General features: G+C 44.1%; 1 protein-coding gene across 1 annotated transcript in view; it reads left to right on the plus strand.

The window, feature by feature from the left end:
* The window catches only part of GLDC (glycine decarboxylase), a 37,217-nt gene extending 16,625 nt beyond the window's left edge, over nt 1-20,592 (plus strand). Inside the window, exons 8-25 of the mRNA XM_066617952.1 lie at nt 1,179-1,275; nt 1,569-1,674; nt 2,412-2,551; nt 4,491-4,571; nt 5,644-5,741; nt 7,127-7,211; nt 7,302-7,343; nt 8,380-8,522; nt 9,475-9,550; nt 12,114-12,239; nt 12,581-12,730; nt 13,326-13,438; nt 14,302-14,443; nt 15,327-15,438; nt 17,244-17,339; nt 17,698-17,870; nt 19,430-19,510; nt 20,449-20,592. Of these exons, the coding sequence (XP_066474049.1) occupies nt 1,179-1,275; nt 1,569-1,674; nt 2,412-2,551; nt 4,491-4,571; nt 5,644-5,741; nt 7,127-7,211; nt 7,302-7,343; nt 8,380-8,522; nt 9,475-9,550; nt 12,114-12,239; nt 12,581-12,730; nt 13,326-13,438; nt 14,302-14,443; nt 15,327-15,438; nt 17,244-17,339; nt 17,698-17,870; nt 19,430-19,510; nt 20,449-20,592 (2,005 nt within the window). The remainder of the gene's footprint in view (nt 1-1,178; nt 1,276-1,568; nt 1,675-2,411; nt 2,552-4,490; nt 4,572-5,643; nt 5,742-7,126; nt 7,212-7,301; nt 7,344-8,379; nt 8,523-9,474; nt 9,551-12,113; nt 12,240-12,580; nt 12,731-13,325; nt 13,439-14,301; nt 14,444-15,326; nt 15,439-17,243; nt 17,340-17,697; nt 17,871-19,429; nt 19,511-20,448) is intronic.
* Nucleotides 20,593-23,758: the final 3,166 nt, after the last annotated feature.

Consider the following 23,758-nt stretch of genomic DNA (forward strand, 5'->3'; position numbering starts at 1 on the left):
AGTTTACCTGAGTTTACCATTTACCTGAAAATGTGAACCTGGTCCTCTCCATGGGGACCTGTGCAGAAGACATTCTTGGTGAACATGCCAAGCATATGCAAAACCTTCTGATACAGCATTTCCTCTTTCCTCCAGTGACTTGATCTGCTTTATTAATGAATGTCAACCAAAAATCTGTTTGTGTATTTAACAGTATATAGCAGTGGTTCTCAAACTGGTGAGTCATGACCCACCAGTTTGTGTAAAGGTTCTCCCGTCCCTTTAAGGGCAGGGGAAGGGGAGAGGCAGGGAAGCGATCCCCAGGATTGCACCCATATGGGGGGGGCGAGGGGGGTGCTTGTGAATCTATGAAGACAGGGCTGTTGCAGGAGGTGCGGGGAGCCCTGTGCAGTGCTTCCCGAGGCTTGGAACGTTCAGTGAAAGCGGGCGCAAAGCACTTCCGTTTTGCAGGAGGCGCACTGCACCCTCTTTCTCCAAACGTTCCAAGCCTTGGGGAGGGCTGTGCAGGGCTCCCTGCACCTCCTGCAGCCTGCTGCAGCCCTGTCTCCATAAAGTCACAACCCCCCACCCCCGCTTAGCGGCACAATCCTGCGGATCACGTTGCTGCCCTAGCCCTCCTGCAAGAACTTACTGAGGGAGTAAAGCTCCCTCAAAATTTGAGAACCAATGATATATAGTATAGTATACTTTATTGGCATTGTACAAAAGTACAGCGAAATTTCAATGCACTCCTAGACGTGGACATATAACGTAACTTTCTTCTAAATATATATTTTTTCTAAAGTTTGCTACAGAACAATATCAAATCAGGTCTGCTTTATCTCTGGGGTTGCCCATCCCTAAGGCAGCCTGGAACAGTTGCCTTGGGTAGCAAATAATCAGGTACTGGCAGCAGACACTTCTTTCCTGCCTACCCTGCTCCAATTTTTGTGTGTGTGATTTGTACCTGGGTGACCTGGGCTCACCTAGTCATTCCATTTGATTTCAGCAGTCGCAGAAGAAAAATCCCCTTGACACAAACATTTGTCTGGGAGTAATTAAGACTTTTTCATGCTGGCTTTTATTTGGTTCCAACTCATTAGCCTTGCTTTGTCCTCTGACTTTCCTGCGTTAACAAAAGCAGGATATGTCCATGGCTTATACTTAATGAGACTTGGTCTGCTCTTCTATGTTTTAAGGGACGCAAATGGAAAAGAAGTCTATCGCTTGGCATTACAAACCAGAGAGCAACACATCAGGAGGGATAAGGCCACGAGCAACATCTGCACTGCACAGGTGATCTTTTATGCTACCACTGATGGGAGAAGCACTTCTATAAACTTGTTTCCAGTAGCTGATGGTCTTATGAACTGCTAACTTCAGTAAGAGATCCCCGACTGCCCTTTATTGCTAGTTTCAGTGTGTTTGGGTTTTTAAATTGGTTTTTAGAACTCTGTTAAAAATATCACTTTCAGAGGGTACAAATTGAAATCATTTCCCCCCCCCCCAAATTTCTTTGACTACCAGTGTATGTTTTTAGTTATACAAATGCGCCAGCAAGTTGACCTTTGCCCTTTTGCACATTTCAGGCCCTTCTGGCTAACATGGCTGCCATGTTTGGAGTCTATCATGGTGCTAATGGATTAAAACACATCGCCAGGAGGGTGCATAATGCCACTCTGATCTTAGCCGAAGGTGAGTGGCAATTGAATGGCTGTGTGATGGTGAATCTTATCGAATTCTACACTTGGATTAAGATAAATCAGGGAACCTGTTCATCAGAAAGACAGAATGAAAGAAGCTTCATACAGGTGTTAGCACATTGTGGCCAGATTTTGCTACTGGTTTTTTCCAAACCTAATATCATGAGCACATTTGGACTAGTCTATATAATACCAATGACCAGAAGGCCATGATCCCAGCAAACCTATTGATAAAATAGTACTGACCAAATGTTGTCTGGAGGTTGAGCTGCCACCCTGCCTGAAGAAGCTAAGCAGGATCAGCTTCAGTCTTGCCTTGGAAGGGAGACTGGAATGCTGCTGATGCTGACAGAGCTTTGTGGAGAAGCCAGCTGGCCAGAAATGGGTAGCATCTTGAGAACCAGCCTGAGGCTGGATTTGTAGCTGGCCTGTAGAAGCTTGGAAGGCTAGAACTGTGCAGCCAGGGTGATGGTTGCACAATGATGGGAAGCATCTGGAGAAATAGAGAGTTCTATGGGTTTCTCTCATAAAATAATAACTTGTAAAAGCCCCATTTGGAAAAAGAAGTGGGTTTTATGGTCAGCCTGCCTATGTAAACAGCCTTGAGTCTATGAGAAAGGTGATACGTAAATACTGTGATAAAATAAACTGAGCATGCAATATGCAGAGGCTTGTGAAAATGTGTGAGCTGCCAGTGGAACTGAGTTTTCTTGCATTGTTTTCTGCTAGGTCTAAAGAGAGCTGGTCATAAGCTGCAACATGACCTGTTTTTTGATACCTTGAAAATTCAGTGTGGATGTGGGGTTCAAGAGGTGCTGGACAGGGCAAACCAGAGACAGATAAACTTGCGGATTTACAGTGATGGCACAGTAAGTGAAGGTTAAATGATCCTCCAGATTCCTGTATGTTGTTCGTTGCTGTCGGTCACCATCATTTTAAAAAAATGGAATGAATGAGCAATAAATGTTAAGGGTGCAATCCCAACTCACTTTCCAGCACCGACATAAGGGTAATGCAGCTCTGAGGTAAGGGAACAAACATGCCCTTACTTTGAGGAGGCCTCTGTGACTGCCACCCAATTGCAGGATGCAGCACATGTCCCATTGGCACTGCTATGCCAGTGCTGGAAAGTTGGTTAGGATTCCGGCCTAAATTTCTGAGAGGCTCAGGCGTTGCCTATAATGTCTGATTTCAGAAGTGCTTTGTGTGTTAGTAAAAACAATGCAGAACAATCACCCACAGGTTAGACAGAGACCTTCAAGGTCATATTAGCAGAACTGAGGGAATCAATCAGTCCCACAAACAGCAAAACTGAGTTTTGTTAAGAGCTTTACTGTAACAATGAAAGAACTGCAGCCATTGCCACACAGGCAGAATAAGACTGGGGAAAAAATTAATGAGCGGTCTAGTCGGAGTAGAAGACAGCAACCCACAAGTGTTTAAACTTGCAACAAAAGAGGTTACAGCTTCCCCTACTGGTAAGGATTCATATATGTACCTACACCCACTGCTATATACTGGGTGGCTCTGCTCACAGGAAGCAAGGGGCCAGGACCACAAAATCCCGCTCCCCCAGGCATGTCCGGAGGCCTTCTGGGGACAAGAGAGGCCACCCATGGCCCCTCTAGCCCACAGAAGGCCCTCTGAGGCCTCCAGAATGCCTAAAAATGTCACTTCTGGTTTTTACTGAAAACCCTAATTGACATTTTTAGGCCTTCTGGAGATCTCAGAAGGCATTGGAAAGGCCTTTTTTTAATGCGGGTGGCAGGGGTTGTGGCGCCACCCCCAGGAGGTGCCCAGGACATTTGCCCCTGACCTCCCCAGGTATGCCAGTGCTGTCATCCACCCTGTTCCTTGTCTGTCTTTAACGCAGCTGTCAACTGTGCAGTTATGGAGAGGGATGGCTCCCATGACCCTCAGGTACTGGTGGTAGGTACAGAGGTGGGGGCCCTGCACAAGCACCATGCAAGGTCACAGCTGCTGAGTGGACAGATACTCCAGCATGGGGAGGGTATGACCAGGAGCCCCTCTAGCTGTCTTTTAAAATTGTTTTAGTGGTATATTTAAAGACAAAGGGCTGTCCTCTGACTTCAGAGCTGGTAACCTTAGCTTTAACTCAGTGGAAGTGCACCTACTTTTGTGCAGAAGATCCCAGGTTCATTCTCTGGCACCAATAGACACAGCTAGTAGGAAAGATCTGTCTGAAACTCTGGAGAGCAGCTGCATGCCAGGATAGATAATACCAAACGAGATGAACCAATGGTCTGACTCACTATGGCAGCTTCTGGAGCAAAGCAATCTGCTCTAGACCTAGAGTTTCTATTTATCTGTAGAATCATATGAGACAGCTGGGCACCTGCTTTTTTGTCTGTGATGTCTTCGATATTGCAAGGACTATTCAGGCTTTGCTGTTTTTACAGTAGAAAACTAAAAATATATTTCAAGACTGGAAAAAAAATCTGAGCATACTTGTTGAGATTTGCCATCATGTGAAGCACGATCCTCTTTTATGTAGAGGGTTAGGAGAACTCATACCATAGGAGTCTACAACATTTTTGAAAGTGCAAAAGAAATTAGTATAACATTTTCAGGTTTAGATTCTAGTTTGAGCACGGGGTACACATTGATCCTATTTTAATGTTGCTCTTCTAGTAACTGGGACATTGTCCATAAATTCTTGATGAAGGATGAACAGAACAGGATACAGGTCTTGTGTATCACTTCTACTGTTCTGCTGGTGTTCATTGCAACTATGCTGAAGTGTTTTGCATTGTCAATCTTGGCTTCCTGTCTTCCCTCTGTCCTTAGCTTGGAGTGTCTCTTGATGAAACTGTGACTGAAAAAGACCTTGATGACCTGTTATGGGTCTTTGGCTGTGAATCTTCAGCTGTAAGTAGAGCACAGCGCAGAGGACTTCATATGTTGCAAACAAGCACTTGTGTACCAATGTTTGATTGCCTACTCACATAGGCTGTGCTCCAGACCAGCACAGGGATAGCACGGGCCTGCCTTGTGCTCATTGGAGCCCTGTTTCTCTTCCCCACATAATCTACACGTGAGCGTGTGTGAAGGCAACACAAAGGGTCAGCTGAGTGAATGGGAGGTTTCCTTTTGCCACTTGTGTACCTATGTAGTCCTGCAATGCAACCTCATAGTGGTTAAATGAGTATAACTGAAGTGATCACTGCCTTCATTCCCCTTTCTAGGTTGTGTCAATATCTAGGCTGTAAGCCCCTTGGGGCAGAGACCAGTCTTCTCACTCAGTGTGAAGCACCATGTTCATTGATGGTGCTGTATAACTAGATAACAAGCTATTCATGCCCCAGTGCTTCAGGGAACATTAGACAGGGCAAGTGGGGAAGGGTAATTTTCATTGGGAAATGGATAATGGGGAAGAGCTAACCTTTCTTTTTCACCAGCACTGCAGGCCTGGTCTGAATCTCTCTCCATTTCCATTCTCAGATCTACTATTTCTGGTTCCATTTAAAGACACCTGTTCTCAAATCACATGTCTTTGTTTCATCTGGCTCAGCTCTTTATAGCCCTCAGTTTCCTCCCAGATATTTTGTGTTAAAGAAAATATCTCAGCAATTTTAAGGTTGATCGAATGAGAATTTCCCTTTTAACTCCCATAACTTTAGAACTTTCAGTTCCGATTGTGTCTTCTACTCCTTGAATGATGAGAAGTGCACTCCTTGATACTTCTGATGCTAATGCTATGAGCATGCTACCGACTAAAATAACTTTCTTGGAGTGTATCTTCCCAAACAGAAGTGCCTATAGCAGTCCTCTTTTGAGATTAATGTGTCACATTTCTTAATCAGGCTCAAGAGGTTATGCAAAATAACTCTAACAAAGGGCTGAAATGGGGGCAGTAAAGAGGCTGTGACTAATCTGAATAAGCTCTTTCTGGCACAATTTTCTTGCCTATCAGCTGATGTGTCTGTCTGGTTTTTGAAAGGAACTGGTTGCTGAGAGCATGGGTGAAGAAACTCAAGGCATTTTGGGTACAGCATTTAAGAGAACTTCAAAATTCCTAACACATCAAGTATTCAACAGGTTTGTGACATACTTTAGTCTCTACCTCTTTGGCATTGCTGTCCCCAAACAGTGTGCTGTGGCACTTGAGGACATCATGGCAAACTTCACATGTCCCTGGTGGTGCCCATCTTTCTGGCTCTACCAGGTGCTGCCATCTTGGATCATGTGAGATCTCATGCGATCCAAAATGGCAGTGTCTGAGAGAGCCAAGAAGAAGAGGCCACTGTAAAAGAAGGGTGCCGTGACCATTGGTAAGTTCGGGATCTGCTGCCATAAGGGATTGGAAATGATGGCACAGTGCAAGGAATGAAGGCTAGTAAAGCAGGGATTTTCAATGTCCAGTTCAAAGCATTCCTGTGGTGCAGGTCATGGGGCAAGCTGAGGTATGTGACTGCAGTCCTTTATACCAGTTAACCCCATTCAACCTAGCGGAACTTACCTTTGAGTAAACATGTGTCGGATTGAGTTGTAAACCTCCTAGTTCATTTTTTTTCACCCTCTGTTTGTGTTCAGAAGCTACCTAGGCATTTAAATGGGACCGGGGTTGTGGAGAATGCTACCTATTTGTCCCCAAAGGACATCATAAATCCATAATAAAATGCACTAAGTAGCACCCTCTTATTTGTGTGTTTGTCTTTTCAGTTTTAACACATGGCAGTTTCATTCCATCATGGGGATGGACAGATTATAGCAGCTATTTTATATTTGTTTTAATTTCTCTCAAGTATGTGAACAATTTACAGCCCAATCCTAACCAACTTTCCAGCACTAATGCAGCTTCAACATAGCCCTGAGGTAAGGGAGCAAATGTTCTCTCACCTTCAGGAGACCTTCAGCTGCCCCATCACAGAATGCAGTGCGCACCCTGTTGGCACACAGGAAAGTTGATTAGGATTGTTAATCTCTGTTTGGGGGCAAATATTCATAAGTACACAAAATGAAAAGTAAAGAACCCAGAAAAGGATCTATAGCTATGGGCAGGAGGTCTGGTCTAGAGGGTTGAGCCTGAAGATAACATCCAAAGGTCGCCAGTTCGAAGCCACTGGCACCGTGCGACCTTGAAGCAGCTGACAAGCTGAGCCGAGCTATTCCATCTGCTCTGAGCATGGGAGGATGTTGCCAGATCAAGAAAGAAACATCTGAATGTTGTGATTTCTTGAAAGATAGAACCTTCTTTGAAATTGTAAAAATCCCTATGGGGATTTAAATAGCCTGCCCATGTAAACCGCCTTAAATAAAGTCCGAGGAGAAATCTGAGGACCTAGAAAGGCGGTATAGAAATACCTGTATTATTATTACTATTATTAATGATCTTGCAATAGAGTACTTTTGGAAGGGCGCCAGATGTCATCTTTGGCTTGTGTAGTTAACTGACTTGCTAACCTAGTATTTTGTGTCTCCAGCTATCACTCTGAAACAAACATTGTCCGGTATATGAAAAGATTAGAAAACAAAGATATTTCCCTTGTTCACAGCATGATTCCTTTGGTAGGTATTAATTTAAGAAGAGCTATTGGTAGTGCTGGTCTCCTTGGATTGAAGTCCACTGACCATCTCTTCTCTTTCCTTCCCCACCAGGGATCCTGTACGATGAAGTTAAATAGTTCATCAGAACTCACAGTAAGTCCCCCCCCCCCCAACACGCTCGGCAAACTGATGACTTTTCTGAGATCAGTACTAATGGGTGTTAAGCAATAACGGGTGATTCTATGCCTACTTTACAGTTTAAGTAGCCAACCAGTACCAGTACATAGATCATGAGCTCAAGTTCACTGGGCACATGAGGAAACCTAAAGACTTTGAGGTTGATTGGCACTTTCTTATTCTCAGGAAGGGGTGTGTGTGAGTTGGTAAGATCATGTGGTGGTGGTCTTGGGCCCATTCACTTGAGACATACAGTTGTGCCTGAGCCATACTTGTTCACAGAACAATTTTTCACATGGAATTAACCATGAGATTTGTTGCAAGTTGTAGCTTGGTTCCAGAGAACTGGAAGCATTGTGCAGCTCATGGAATGGACTTCCCCATGCTGCAGCCTACCACTCCCCCAAACCTGATCTTGAGGGCTGGGTTGCCCATGGTCCATAGTATGAAGCTTGATGTGGAGGGACTGCAGGCAGTAAGCAGGAATGATATCCCCTCGAATTGCACAACTGGAATTATCCTCCGGCTCACACAACTCAAGGGACTGTATAAATCCCCCTAAGATTAGAATCTTATTCAAATTCAGGGAGGTGGAGCCTCGTTTGATATTCCAGCCAAAAATACATACTTGCATGTTTCCATGCAGTTCTTATTTGTAGGAAGAGGAAACTCTTCTCATATCTGAACCATATTCAGCATGCTGGAAAATTGTTTCGATTAATAACACGTGGACTAACCTTAGTTGATTTTTCTGAACTGCTCAGCAAAACACATTAATTCCATTATAGAGAGGAGGGAGAGTGTAACAGCAATGTACTGAATGGGACACTTATTTGGATTAAGTACAACCCTTTTTCTAGTTGATCTCCAAATTCAGAAGCTGTGCATATTAAGGGAAAAATTTAAGCTCATCCAGCTGAACATCGTGTAACTTTGTAGATGTCCATGCTTCCTGAAGAATCTTCTTTCCTAATTTTATGTGTCTGTGCCTTTGTTTGTTTTAATTCTGTAGCCTATCACATGGAAGGAATTTGCCAATATCCACCCCTTTGTAGCTCTAGATCAGGCTCAAGGATACCAGCAACTTTTCTGGGAGCTTGAGAAGGATCTGTGTGAGATCACAGGCTATGATAAGATTTCCTTTCAACCAAACAGGTAAGAGCAATCTTCCTTGGGCTCATGTTGGTTGTCCTAAGTGCTGCTTCACGCTAATCCTTCTCCTACTTTTATATCCATTTAGGGAGATGTTTGTACCCACTGCATGTACAAAAGTGCATATCCCTGTTTTGACACATAAATGGGCATTTGCCACATATGATAGCATATAGCCAGTGTAATGCTTTCCTACGTGGAAGGAAAATCTTGACAGGAAAATTGTTGTTGTGAAACAGGTCTAAAGCAAAAGTAGTCTAGCATCAAGTGGCCATGAAGTGTTACAACTTCTTGCAGTTCAAGAGCAAAACCTTTGGGCTTGGGTAATGGTAACATTTTAAATGTTATTTCGCTTGGCTAGACAGAATCCTTGGTTCTAGTGGACACAATCTGTTTTTGCAGGTGCATGTGTTTGGGAGAAATTCTGTGAAATGGTATCACCTTAGTCAGATTCACTATCTGCAATTCATAGCTATATATCGGAGAACAAGTACGGCTTTCTCCTTTGCAGCAGCCCTGTGATAGAAACTGGCAGAATTTCTCCTGGCTATTAAAGGTTCAGGAGGCTTGTTTATAGTGGGAACAGGCAACCTCAGGTGGACGGGCTGTTGGAGCATGCTGGTTAACTAAACATCCCAGAACCTTTCCCCTTTCTCTTTTTGGGAGGAAAAAACAAAAGACCAATAGCATAACATGAAACATTTAGAAATGAGAGAGCTATTAATCAACAGTATGCAGTTAAGTTTGAATGCTATTCCATATTTCACATGTATTTCTGTGGCTGGCTGGCTGGCTGGCTGGGCAGTATATGCATATATGGTCCAAAATATAGGCATTAGTTTGTCATTTTGTAGAACATTATATTAAGCTTGCTCAGTTAATGAGATCTTTTAAGACTGGATGCTGAATGGAGGTACATTGACTTGTATGTTTAATAAGCTTTGTGTTGTTGCAGTGGGGCCCAAGGTGAATATGCTGGACTGGCTGCAATCAAGGCTTATCTAAATGCAAAAGGAGAAAGGCACCGAAGTGTAAGTGAAAAAGCGAGGCTTCCTCTAACTGACAACCTTGCAGGCCACTGTTATCCTCCAGGATGGGGCTTGACTTTCAGTCCATGGAGCTTTTTGTTGCTGTATTGAATGAATGCTTTGGGGACTACTTGTTTGATTCTCTTCCATGAGCATGACATCCAAATGCTCCTAAAAGAATTATGCTCAATCTGTGAGAGCATCTCCCTCCATTTAGCTTGCCACAGCCACCCACCTATTGTGAGATTAATTTTTGTTCAAAATGTCTTTCCCTTATATCAGGGTGCCCAAACCCTGGCCCTGGGGCCACTTGTGGCCCTCAAGGCCTCTCAATGCGGCTCTCAGGGAGCCCCCAGTCTCCAGTGAGCCTCTGGCCCTCCAGAGATTTGTTGGAGCCCAAACTGGCCTGACGCGACTGCTCGCAGCATGAGGGCAACTGTTTGACCTCTCGAATGAGCTATAGGATGAGGGCTCCCTCCACTGCTTGTTGTTTCACATCTGTGATGCAGTAGCGGCAGCAAAGGAAAGGCCAGCCTTGCTTTGTGCAAGGACTTTTATAGGCCTTGAGTATATGGCTCAAGGCATATGGCATAGGCATACTGCTCAAGACTTTCATTCATTCATATAAGTTCATCTTTAATATATTCATGTATGTAAACTTATGTAAATTTATTCAAACTTTAAATGTATATTAACTCCCCCCCCAGCCCCCGACACAGTGTCAGAGAGCTGATGTGGTCCTCCTGCCAAAAACTTTGGACACCCCTGCCTTATATGAACACCTGCCACTGTACAAGATTCCCTGTTGCCTGCAAATGCTAATCTGAACCATATTTCTGTTTCATAGTTGCACAGCAGTTCCGTGCATGAGGGCAATGGAGGCATAACACAATGGCTCAAAGACTGAGTTACAAATTAGGCCACCGGTGGTTCAGATCTTGCCAACTATGAACTCTATAGTTGGCCTTAGGCAAGCCGCTCTTTTCAGTCTGAGCCGCAATTAAGATAATAATGCTTACCTACCTTACAGGGTTGTTGTATGGATAACTTCAAGATAACACATGTGAAGCACTATATATCTGTTATGTATTGGTTCTTACAGAGACTTACCAAAAGGTATCTGCTCACAAATATACAGTTAAGCAGTGGCAAGCATATTTTTAATGCTTGCAAGTATGGTTCTTGGCCCTGGTGCAAAGCAAGTGGCAGCGAGGACAGACCTTTGGCAGCAACTCAGAGGCAGCCAGCATTCTTTCTCTTTTCTTGTGCTTCCTGAGCTTGGTGTGAGTAGAGGGGCGTCAGCAGAGGGGCACGAGAACCATGTCTTCGGTTAATTTTTGTTTTGTAAACTGCTTTGAGAAGTTCTGTTGAAAAGCAGTATATCAATATTTGTAATGATCGTGTAGTGATAATGGCGAGTCCTGCCTTTCTCCTGCAAGGAAGTGGGGGGAAGGCTTGTGCCTGCAGTACTGCTGAGCTTCAGAAACTTTTTCACTGCTTTTGAATGGTCCTGAAACTCGGCCCTGCAGCAGAAGCAAGACAACACAGAAACAGGATGAACACAGTTGGTGGTGACAGCAAGATTTGGCTGGCCGGCCAAGGCAACAAAGGACTCTGGACCCCTGCTGCCAGCCTCTTTGATGTGTCCCTCAGCACAACACAGCTTTTCCAACAGTGGGAGCTCATTCACTTTTGTTCTTCAGCAAATTCCTCTGTCAACAAAATAAGTTCTTCCTCTTTTCTCCATTGAACAGTTAGACTCACATAGTGGAGGTTCACTCCAGAAATCCAGGAACCCGCTCATTAGTGGCATTAAAGCAAAACTGAGGCCTGAAGAAAAAATCATGCCAGCAGCTGGCCCTGGAGACCCTGATGGTGTGAAATTTCAGTGGAGCTGCCAGAAGGGTTTTGTGCTGGGATTAGAGCAGTTTTGCGCATTGAAATTCACAACTAGGGTACTGTGTGCATACAGCATCTTTGGCCATGAAAATCTTTGGCAAATGAAAAAGTGACTGTTGTGGTTTCATTTGAAAACTATGCTCCTGTGTTTCTCCCCATAGTGCAGTGAAATAGATCTGGTTTTTTTCCTATCAATTATTTGCTTATTTGTAGATTTTGGATATCACAATATTAATATAAGAAGACTTGTCTAAATGGTGGGTTGTGTAGAAATCCATTACTTTTGCCCCAATCCTATTTGGGATTTACAGCAGTGGATTTAGCAATCTTGTGATGGACTTTGCACCATTTTCATGCTATGGAGCCGCCAATGGAAATAGTTGTGTGTGCCAGAACTGTCTGGTGCTCCAGTAGTGCAGATCGGGTGGCAGAAGGGGCACTTTAACCACAATACTGAGAGAGATGAATCAATGGTTTGATTCACTAGAAGGCAGTTCCTTAACTCCCTTTAGTCAATTCATGCCGTTTAAGTTCACGGACTTTGATATGTATCAATTTTGCCCAATGAATTCAGGGCTGAACTAGATATGTTGGAACTCTTAATGTGCTATTAGTTGGCTTGCACAAAATGGACAGTCTATTCATTTAGCATTTGCTTTTCTTAAAGGTTTGTCTTATTCCTAAATCTGCACATGGTACCAATCCAGCAAGTGCTCAGATGGCAGGAATGAAGATTCAACCAGTGGAAGTAGATAAAAATGGAAGCATTGATGTTGGCCATCTTAAGGCAATGGTGAGTTGCTCTTCTCCCTTAATTTTGGTCGTTAAGCTTCCATTGACACTGGTCTTTTATTTTTGTGGACAGATCTGCATTTTTTTCTTAAGATAGTGAACGCTTTTGGGGACACAGTACCATTTATTTGCTTAGCTGTGAAAACTGATTTGTGAATTTGTTTGTTGAAAAGTATTATAAATCATGATGATGATGCATGAGCAACCCAGTGCGTAGTGCATTTTGTCTGTCCTACCCAGCGGCGTTCCCTCTTTGACATGTGCGAAAAGATCAAAGCTTTGATCAGTCTTCCCTTTCATGTTTCTCTCATTCCATCTCCTCCTCCTCTCTGCTTTTCAAAGGTGGATAAGCATAAGGACAACCTAGCTGCTATCATGATCACATATCCATCCACCAATGGCGTCTTTGAAGAGGAGATCAGCGATGTCTGTGACTTGATTCACAAACACGGAGGCCAGGTTTACCTGGATGGAGCAAATATGAATGCCCAGGTGAGAATAAAGTTTGCATTTGTGATTAATTTCAACTCCATTGCATTAAAGAAGTAAGAGGAAAGAGAAGTATGTGAATTTATTTTTTTGAGCACTCTTTGGTTTGAAAGCATAACAGCAAAAGAATCTCTCTTTAAAACTTGAGATTCTATTCTGCAGTCCAAAACAAAAGAGATGCACTTCAGCTTTACTATTCCTAAGCCACTGGTTCCCAACCTGTGGTCCATGAGACCCTGAGAAGTGGTGCATGAGGTCTCGGGGGTGGGGGAATCACCTTTGAACACTTTCAGTATCTTGCTAAGCAATTAATCTGCCACAAACCACCAAAGAGGGTGGAGACCATCCACAGCCACAACCACCTTAAGTGTCAGCTGTGGCTGTGGGCAGTCCATTCCGTCCTCTCGGGTAGTCTGTAGGGGAGTGCTTGAGAGACAGACCACCAGAGAGGGTAGAGGCCAGACTACCCCCAACCGCAGGTGGTCCACAACAATTCAGTTTTTGCCTCAGTGGTCCACGGGCTCCTAAAGGTTGGGAAACACTGCTCTAAGCCCTTCTCTTTTGTATTTGATATTTACCCGTGTCCTTTCTCCAATAGGTTGGCCTGTGTCGTCCAGGAGACTATGGGTCAGATGTCTCACATTTAAATCTTCATAAAACCTTTTGCATTCCTCATGGAGGAGGAGGGCCTGGAATGGGACCAATTGGAGTGTTAGTATCCGGGTTTTGCGACAACATCATGTGCCGAGAACAAACATTTTGTTTGTTTTGAAAACAAAAACAACGAAAGTGATCCAATGCCACTGGCAGAGAGAGAGAAACAATATTATTCTCGGAACCCTCCTATTGAATTTATGCAGTACAACGTGGGCCTACAGTACTCAATTTTCTGAGGGGCAGAATATTTTATTACTATGAGGAATATTTATATTTGGCTTTTCAGCAAGATTAAATTATGCAGGGGGTGGACAGAATAGATAGGAAGATGTCCGTTTCCCTCTTGCACAACACCAGAACCTAGGGACATCCACTGAAACTGAGTGTCAGAGTTAGAACAGACAAAAGAAAATATTTCTTTGTCCAGTGTGTAATTGATCTGTGGAACTCCTTGCCACAGGATGTGGTGATGGCGTCTGACCTAGATGCCTAGATGCCTTTTTAAAAAGAGGATTGGACAGATTTATGGATGAAAAGACCAGATTACAGCCATGCAAGTAGGCTATTTCTGAATGCCAGGTGCAAACAAGTGGCACCAGGACACCGGTCTCTTGTTGCCTTGTGTGCTTCCTGAGGCATCTGGTGGGGCCACTGTGAGATACAGGAAGCTTGACTAGATGGGCCTTTGGCCTGATCCAGCAGGGCTCCTCTTGTGTTCTCAAGGATAGTTCACATAGTAAAACTAAATCAAATGGTTGCTTGTTTGTTGGAAATTGGCTAAGGTGACTGCTTATGGATACAGGTGAATGTTCAAATGACAGTTAACATAGGTGGAGAATACTAAATTCGTTTTTAGATGTGATAATGTAGTGGGAGAAGAATTCAGGCTGTAAGGTCTTTTGCTTGTTCCCTTTTAGGAAGAAGCACTTAGCTCCTTTCCTGCCCAGCCACCCTGTCATTGCATTACCGCATGATGAGAATTCAGATTCACTGGGCACAATCAGTGCTGCCCCTTGGGGATCCAGTGCTATATTGCCTATTTCATGGGCTTATATCAAGGTATTTGATGTTTGTAGTCCTTCCTCTACCTTCAGTTCACATACAAACTAGTAGCATAGGGGCTGGTCCCAATTTTAAATTAAGAAGGCGGTTGCATGAACATTCAGACAGGCTTGACTATTTTTGAGATTACAATTTATTTTCCCAGGGCATTAAGTTCTGTACTCATGATGGGGGCAGTGCATTAGGGTGTTAAAAAAAATCTTATATATATAATCTGGCCAATCTGTGGGTTAAAGTTGCCCATTCATTCTGGAAATACATTTTGAAAGGTTACAGTCGACAAACTTTTCATTGCCATGGGCTAGCAGGATATTAGTTTTTAGCTGGTGCTGTTCTGATGCCATTTTGATTGTGTTTTGTGTATAGCTTTAGTAAATATTGGGTGCAGTCCTAACCCCTTATGTCAGTGCTTTCCAGCACTGGCATAGCGGTGCCAGTGGGACATGTGCTGCATCCTGCAGTTGGGTGCCACTCACAGAGGCCTCCTCAAAGTAAGGGAAGCTTCATTGCCCTTATGTCAGTGCTGAAAAGGTTAGGTTAGAATTGCACCCATTGTTGTGTTTTATGCTTTTAAACAGAATTGCTAGCTGCCTTGAGTAGTTGGAATGAGGCAGGATGCAATTGTTTAAAAAGAAAATAAACATTGTAGCAATATTTTACACTTCACTATTAAATCAAGACAAAAAATTTTTGAAGTCTAGTGAGCACATTTGTTGATTCTTTTTACTCCGCGTTGGCAAATGATTGAGAGAAGTAGCTTCCAACTGCAACTTTCTAGGTGACTGTTTGAAACAATAGCATTCAGGACCTGTTGCCCACCTTTAACCACTTACCTTTTAGGATCCCCTGTTCTTCACTGTTGTTGTCCTTGTCATTTCAGATGATGGGAGGAAAAGGCCTTAGGCATGCTTCTGAAATTGCAATACTAAACGCCAACTATATGGCCAAGAGACTAGAGAAGCATTACAAGGTTCTCTTTAGAGGAGCCAAAGGCAAGTATCTCCTTTAAATGGTTTTCCTTCCCCAATGCGAAACTGCCCATAGTCCCAGCGTATGGCCTTGTGCATGAAAGCAGAGGGAGGTGGTTCTGCACAGTATGGCTAGGTTTTATGTGGAATCAAAATAGAACAGTGGGAGCAATAAGTCCAGAGGATCTCTTCTCCTCTGGGGAAAACCTATAGGTGAATTGTTGAGACTTCTGCAACTGGTTTTCCCTGAACAATATGCAGCCTAATCCCTACTAAATTGCAGTGGTGCATCATTCCCCCCTCCCCCGCCTGCCCACACTGAAAGAGGATAGCTAGATCAATCCTTTGCACATCTGGGAGAATTAATCAAGCAGCAGCCATGTGCAGTAGAAACCCTTTTGTGTTCCTTCCTACTACTGGCCCGTGCGCTGTCCCACTGGGCCATCATATTTTACTGTCTTCCCATCCTTTTGGATGAATTCTTCCTTCTAAGAGGATAGTCTGAAAAACCATAGAACAGCTGTGAGTTCTTCCACTTCATGGTGAAATCTGTGTGTCCCTCTCCCCCCCACCCATTGCCATGCTTTCAAATTTTTAAGTTTTCATGCTATATGTGTGCATGCATGTGTATCTTGACAAATGGCAGAAGTTGGAGCAGCTAAATTATTGAAAGTGATCCAGACAATTGGATTTCAAACAGTACCTAATATAAGAAGGCAACAGTGTCTTTCAGTTGAACATTGTTCTGTACGTTATTAAGGAGTAGGGTTGCCAGGTGACCACTGAAAGCAATTATGAGACTCCAACAAGGCCTTTAGGGATGGCCAACATTATATGAAGCTTGGGGGGGGGATCTCCAGAGATAGCATCAGCCTGAATTGGTACCCACAGACTATTCACAGGAAGGTATGAAGCTGCTTTATACTAAGGGCGCAGTCCACAGCACTCACTGCACTGATGCAGGCCCCCTGTGCTGGTCTAGGTGTGTTGCCAATGTGCTGTAAAGCATGCTCACGCCTCCTCTAGAGCAGACTGGGTTGGGTGCTGAGGCCAGCATTGGCCCATGGATGCCAAATCTGTTCCCGGAAGGGATATGTTTGAGCTAGCTCAGGCAGGCAGGCCTGGGTGGAAGGTGGGTGGCAGGGGGCAGGTGGGGAGGGGACATTCGGGGGCAGGGGGAGATCCAGGAGGTGTCATCAGCTGCAGCAGCACAGGCCCAATCTTAACGCCAACTCCCAGTCTGCTCAGTCTAATGTGGGCTGCTCAGATTTGCACCAGCAATTTTGCTGATGCAGATGCAAGTACCCATGGGGTACTTGGGGTAAGGGAAAGAATATCTCCTTGCCCCAAGTTACCCTCCAACCAGCACCGACCTTGCGCTGGACACTGTGCAGGTCACTCGACCTGGCTGTTCTAGTGCAAATTAGGATTGGGCTGCCCATCAGGCATGTGGTCCATCTCGCCAAGTACGGTTGTCACTGACTGACTCCTGTTTTCTAGGATTTCAACTCTACCTGGTTGGTTGGCAACCTTCAGTCTCGAAAGACTATGGTATAAGCCTGCAGCACCCAGTATTCCCAGGCGGTCTCCCATCCAAGTACTAACCAGGCCTAACCCTGCTTAGCTTCAAAGGACCCAGGAGAGGAACTCACTGGACTCTGTCCAGGGTGCCAACTCTACCTGGAGGAGCCAGGAATTGAACCGAATCCTCTAATCCACAGAGACCACTGGGTTATGAAATGTCTGCTTTATAGCGAGACTACCTTGTGCTCATATTTTTTTAAATTTTACATCTATGCTTACTGTATTTAAACTTTGTTCGTGAACAGGTTATGTAGCACATGAATTTATTTTGGATGCCAGACCTTTCAAGAAAACAGCAAATATTGAAGCAGTGGACGTCGCTAAGCGGCTTCAGGATTACGGTGAGATGTCAAAGGGCTGTACGGGGTATAAGGGGCTTATTTTGACGGCTACAAATCTAGCAGAGCTGTCATGGAGTTTTGTTGGCTGCTACAGTATATGAGATGCACGGTGGGGATGTGAAAGATGGCTTTGCTTCTTCTTTGCCTAGCAATAAAAAGGCCAGTCATTGGGCTGTGCAGGTGGTTTTGTGTGCTGAGAAAGAGAACATCTATTCAGCTCTGAAAATGTTTTAAAGCTTTACTGACAGAGGTGTAACTAGGCTGGTAAGCGAGTGAACTTTTGGTTGGAAGTTGTGTTGGCTGAGGAATGTTTATCTTGTGTTGGCTCTTCGGATCAATTTAGAACTTTTGTTTTTAGGTTTTCATGCTCCAACCATGTCCTGGCCAGTGGCAGGAACGCTCATGATTGAACCAACAGAGTCTGAAGACAAGGCAGAACTAGATCGATTTTGTGATGCGATGATCAGCATTCGGCAAGAAATTGCCGATATCGAGGAAGGGAGGATGGACACGCGAGTGAACCCGTTGAAGGTGAGCTAAGATGAGGGCAGGGTTGATTGTAGCTCCCTACAAAGATGGCCAGAATAGTTAGAAGTATACTGACCTGGGGTATTGTTGTGCTGGGTGTAGCAGAGCTGAATGGTTCCTTGTACGATGGGGAAATTTGCACTCTATTTTAAACATCCCAAAGGCTGCTATATCCTAGCCTCTCTGACCTGGGAGTAAGCCACATTGACGATCATTTTTAAACGCATGTAACATAGGAGCCTGTAAGCACAGATGTGTAACACTTCCCCAAATGCAGTGTCCTATCATGGTAGCGTCAAGTCTAATGTATTAAAAATAAAATACACATTGACATAATGGGGACCCACCTGAAATTGGCTTGCGACCCACCTAGTGGGCCCTGACCTGTAATTTAAGAAACATTGCTATAGATTCAAGTATTGTGAAGCTTAGCTGTTAGGAAATAAGCCTCTAGCCATTATTAATTCCATATATTTTCTTATGCTTGTTATAGACAAGTAGGCTTCATTTTGGTGGCGTACCTGGCAGGAGGGTCTAAGGGGCCACATGGTCTAGAATGGCAGGTGCCTAGGGGAGGCATTTGCTGCCTCCATGCCCGCCGCTGTACCCGGAGATGTTCTGAAGGCTGGGGAGGCTGCATGCAGCTTCCCCAGCCTTCAACGCCTGGGGGGGGGGGTGGTGGCTGCAGGTGAGTGGGTGGCATCCCCAGAGGTGTGCCCCTGGGTGGCAGAGTGGCAAGGAATGTGTTGCGAGCTGGATGAACGGTTTTCAGCGCCAGCTGCTGCCCAACTGCTTGGCTTGCTATCTCCCAAGGCCAGAGCACCGGCACTCCCGGGAACAAGACGACACAAGGCAGAAGTTCTCCACCAAACGCCTCTTTACTATGTACAATATGTACAACAACAGTCCAGATATCACACAAAACATGGTTCTCACTGACGTAGCCTTCAGCACTAACTCCACTCTGCATCTCCCACAACCCAGCTTGTCCCTGCTGGACTTTATATGCGTGTCAGCCAATCAGTGTGGAGTAAGAAACTGCTAAGTCACTCTGACTCTGCATGGAGTGACACACACACACACACACACACACACACACACACACACACAGGTAGCAGTCACCTGGTCTACATCACCCAATGTTGCATCATCTTCAGCTCCCAAGATGCTGTGCTGGCTCAGTCAGGCCAAAGCTTCAGGGCCTGCTCCTATTCAGTCTGTAAATTACCTAGCAGTCCCGGGGATGATCCCTTAACAGAATGCCACTGCTTCATTTGATTTTTCTAAAGCATCTCCAAGAAAACATCCAATTCATTAGGCAACAGCCAGAGAAAGTTGGTCATTCAGTGGACTCAAGTCTCACTGAAATCAGTGGGACTTGTCACGATTTTTTGTTTCCACTTATTTCAAAGAGAACTATGCACACGTTTCACTGGCTTTCTGCTACTTGATCAGCTGTATTCTTGCAATGCACCTTGATCATAAATCTGAAGAGTTTGGCTAACTGAGCAATTTTCACTGACCCTCAATCCTTTTGCCTGTTTTAATTGGACTTTAATTAGATGTCACCACACACCTTGGCCTGTGTTGCTGCTCCTAACTGGGACCGTCCTTATTCCAGAGAAGTAGCTGCTTTTCCACTGGTACGTAATGAGTTGTTATTGATGAGTGAGTTCTTTTTCTTATCACTTGAAGAAAGCTAAAGTTACTATCCTGAAAAAGTTGCGTATCCTACCTGAGGAGGAACCAATTGTGCTTTTGATTCTCTCTCCTGAATTGGCTTTGCTGTGCCTGCCAAAAACCATTCCCTGTAGCAAAGATCCATGTTATTGACCTAACCATTTTTATTTAAGGAACAGATAATTGCGCAAACCATTGCTTGGAGAGAGCATTTTTTTTCCTTAAAAATTAGATGAAAGCATTTTTGTTGGAAAACTTTGTTAGAAGTTTTCTAGTCAGCATTTATTTTAGAAGTCAATTTTTCCGAAACACGGATGGCCCAATCCTGCTGGGCCACAGCATCGCCAGAAAGTCCCTTCTAGCAGTACAGAGCTTTATGGCTGTTGCAGAAGGAGACATGCCGTAGAGTGTAGCCTGGCTGTTGCCACAAGTGGTGAGCCACCATGATTGCTCTGGCACCGGTACGTTGCCATGGGGTGGGTGGGTGGGTTGGGAGAGGGAGAGGTTGGGAAGAGGATGGTATTGGCGATGCCGCCTTTGTCATTGTTCTATCCCCTTCTCGGCCTCAATCTACCTACCCAGGTCCACTGGAACTTGAGCCAGCAAAGTAGCTGGAGGCTTGCAATCTCAAGGAGACCTCCAGAATCTGAAACTCCCTTGCTGCATGCAGCACTGGCCCAATTTTTGGATGTGTTGCTTACTCGTTTTCATCACATTTAAATTTTGGTATATTTAATGTGTCTCAGTGCCATTTGCATTAAGTATGCATCTAATGAAGCTGGCTGTAGAGTGTGCCACAATGTACCAATTACTCTTTAACATGCCATAGCACTGTACTCCATTTGTCTAGGACTACCAACTGCATCTTCTCTTTTAAAATGTTTTTCCTTTTCTCTTTCAGCCATTTGTGAAGCCAGAGAACAAGTTTTGGCCCACAATTGCTCGTACTGATGACATCTATGGAGACCAGCATCTGGTTTGCAGCTGCCCACCCATGGAGGTCTATGAATCGCCTTTCACCGAACAGAAGAGAGCCTCCTCTTAGGGTCCTCCCCATTCCCTCTAGTGATCCTGTTTTCTTTTGAGGTGACTGGGCTTCAGCCTCACTGCTACACTGCAGTCCACAAAGATGGATGGGTCCTTTTTGCCCAGTGAGCAAATATTATATACAGTGTATATTTTTGTAATCTCCCTGCTGTTAATTGAATTTCTGTGCAGCTACATGTAAATATACTTGTCATATTAGTTGGAAACACAACTGATTTGATTCAGTGCCTCGGTTTTCTATAGCAGTCCATGCTAAAGTGGCCTTGATTTTGCACTCTTTGTTCTACGCTGAATTGGGGCTGCTTTTCTATGATGAAGGATTTAACAGTATGAATAAAAACTAGAACGTGTTTTTAAATGGTGTCATGGCAGTGTCTGTAGCTCTGGTCCTCGAAGTGTTCTGGACTACAAAGCAATACCACCTTATTCTGAATTCAGTCTATACTGTTGGATTCCTTTTGGGGGGCTCAGGCAGTTCGCTGAAATGTTGTTACTGTTTGTTTTGTACACACTGACCACAGAGCTGGGTATGCTTAAACCCTGTACATGAGCTAACAAGAGCTTAGGGCAGCAGTCTTAATACATTACTGGTTCCCAAACTTACCAGAGATCCACAGGCCATGTGATCCAAGATGGTGACACCCAAATCTTGTGAGATTTCTCATGATCCAAGATGTTGGCACCTGGGAGAGCTGGTAGGAGGAGCTACCAGAGACATCCTGTGACTCCCCTGTGAGTACTGCAGTGTCCCAGGGTGTCACAATACACACTTCCCTGGGACTAAGTCCCATTGATTACAATGGGATTTACTTCTAAGTAGACATGCCTATAATTGCGCTGTTAGATTGTGGCCATAGATTTTTGTTAATAGATATTCCCTCTAAAGTTGGTAGTTATTAAGGAAGTGATGCTTTATTCCATTTTTTAAACCTTCCACTGTTAGTCTTCCAATAAAATTTAGTTGACTTAATAGCTTTTGGAGTCTGATTATCTGAATGAATATTAGAGGTGAATTCTCTCCTAAACTATTTCTAGAGCTTGATTGCTGCATTCTGGAATCAAACCCATGTAGAAAATCAACTGCTCTTCAGTTTGATCTAAGATTTATCTGCAAACTAAACATGAGAAGAGCCCTGGTGGATCAGGTCAGAGGCCCAGATAGTCCAGCCTCCTGTTTCCTACAATGCTCAAGCAGGTTCTCTGGGTAGCCCACAAGAAAGAAATGAAGGCAAGAACCACACTGATAGAGAGAATATATCCTGTGCTGCTCTTCCACTGTTGGACTAGGGTGACTGAAAACAAAACCATGTAATAGAGTCTGACACAGAAGCCTAGTGGGCTTTCCAACTTGATGAAAATCTCTGGAGTGATCAGAAGGGTTAATCAGATTGTTGACCACTAGGCTTCATTGGCACAGTAGCTTCTGTTTGCCAACATGCATTTTCTGGCCAGAGAAAAGAGCATTATGCTGCCCACCTGTTTTGTCATGTCAGGCAAGCATGTGTAAAGAAACTTAAATAACCAATGTTGGAAGAGTAGATTGGAAAGTAAATCTTGTTAATGTTAGTTGCAGAGGGCTTTTAAAAGTGTTACCTTGCACATGCCTGATCTTGGAAGCTAAGCAGCATCAGGCCTGGTTAGTACTTGGATGGGAGACCGCCTGGGAATACCAGGTGCTGTAGGCTTATACCAAAGTCTTTCGAGACTGAAGGTTGCCAACCAAGTTAGCTTTGATCTACTTGCATCTGAGAATTTGTTTTTTGTCCTACTTATGAGTGCTTCTAAAATCATGTGTATCTTAATTGCTGGCTGTTACAGTACAAACATGAATGTGAGTGATTGTTCCTCAGTTTCTTAAAAGGTGGTGATTACCAGAAAAGTACCCAGCTTTATCTTTGACACTGAATTTCATATCAGTTAAACTCTGAAACCAAAGGATTGCCCTGGATGCATTCAGGCCTGTTTAAATTACCTGCAGTTTGCTTACTCTTTTTGATCATGGAAGGAAAAAGTCACACAAATAGCAATTGTATATGGTAGCCCATTAAAAACAGCAGGCAAAGATACAACTAGCTGGACTTGTTCTAATTGCTGGTAACGGAATAGCAGTGACATATCCCTCTCAGTGGGTCAGATGCCCATGTTAGAACGACGGCTACTTCCTGCCAAATTTGGCATGATGTCCTTCTGTGGGTGACCTATTTTCCTAGACAAGCCAAAGCCAGAATTATTGTGAGTACAGCTAGTGCAATTTGCTGGTGTAATTTATGCAAGTGCAACATAATCTCTCATCTGAAGTCTCATCCCTTTAATCACATGTCTGACAGTAAATCACTTTGTAAATCGGCTATGACAAATCAAGCAAGATGTATGCTTGTGACCAAACAATTACACGCACACTGAAGACTTTGATGTCTGGTTTACAACATAAAAACAGTGGAACCAGCTGGCTGAAAGCAGCACTGAGGAACCAGCCAAGTATTCTGCAAAACTGGTTTTCAACCAGAACAAAGATGGTGAACACTGAAAACTGTCTCTTCTGGGAACTAAATTGTTGTATTATAAGCACAAAAACTATATACAGGTTGAGACTCATTATTTGCATGCATTCTGTTCCAAGCAGTCACATGGATGGCATAAAAACCATTTTGCTCTCTAGCAAATCAATTTAAAAAACAAAGTTTCTTTGCTCCTGTGCTTTAAAAACAGCCTTGCTGACCGTTTGACTCTAAGATAAGAGTCATTAAGAAGATCTCGTCTGATCTCAGAAGCTAAGCAGGGTCAGGCCTGGTTAGTACTTGGATGGGAGACCGCTTGAGAATACCGGGTGCTGTAGGCTTATACCATAGTCTTTCGAGACTGAAGGTTGCCAACCGAGAAGACAATCCATCAATCAGTCCTCCTCCAAGACCTTCACTTAGTCCCTTCCTTCACCAATGCAAAGCTATCACCATTCTTTCATGTGCTCAGGGGGAAGGGAGGGGTTGCCTGGAGAGAGAAGGACTGATGGATTGTCAGTCAGCTTCCGCCCCTCTCTCTCATTAAGGAGGCTATTGTTAAAGGCCTGTTCAGTTTTTTAAAACTGATTTTAAAGAGGTGCATTTTTCCCCTTCTCCAGGGATCAGCACATTCCTTCTAATTTGCAGGGGCCATTTGTGTTGAGT

This window comes from Tiliqua scincoides, chromosome 2, assembly GCF_035046505.1.
Source record: "Tiliqua scincoides isolate rTilSci1 chromosome 2, rTilSci1.hap2, whole genome shotgun sequence".
NCBI lineage: Eukaryota > Metazoa > Chordata > Lepidosauria > Squamata > Scincidae > Tiliqua > Tiliqua scincoides.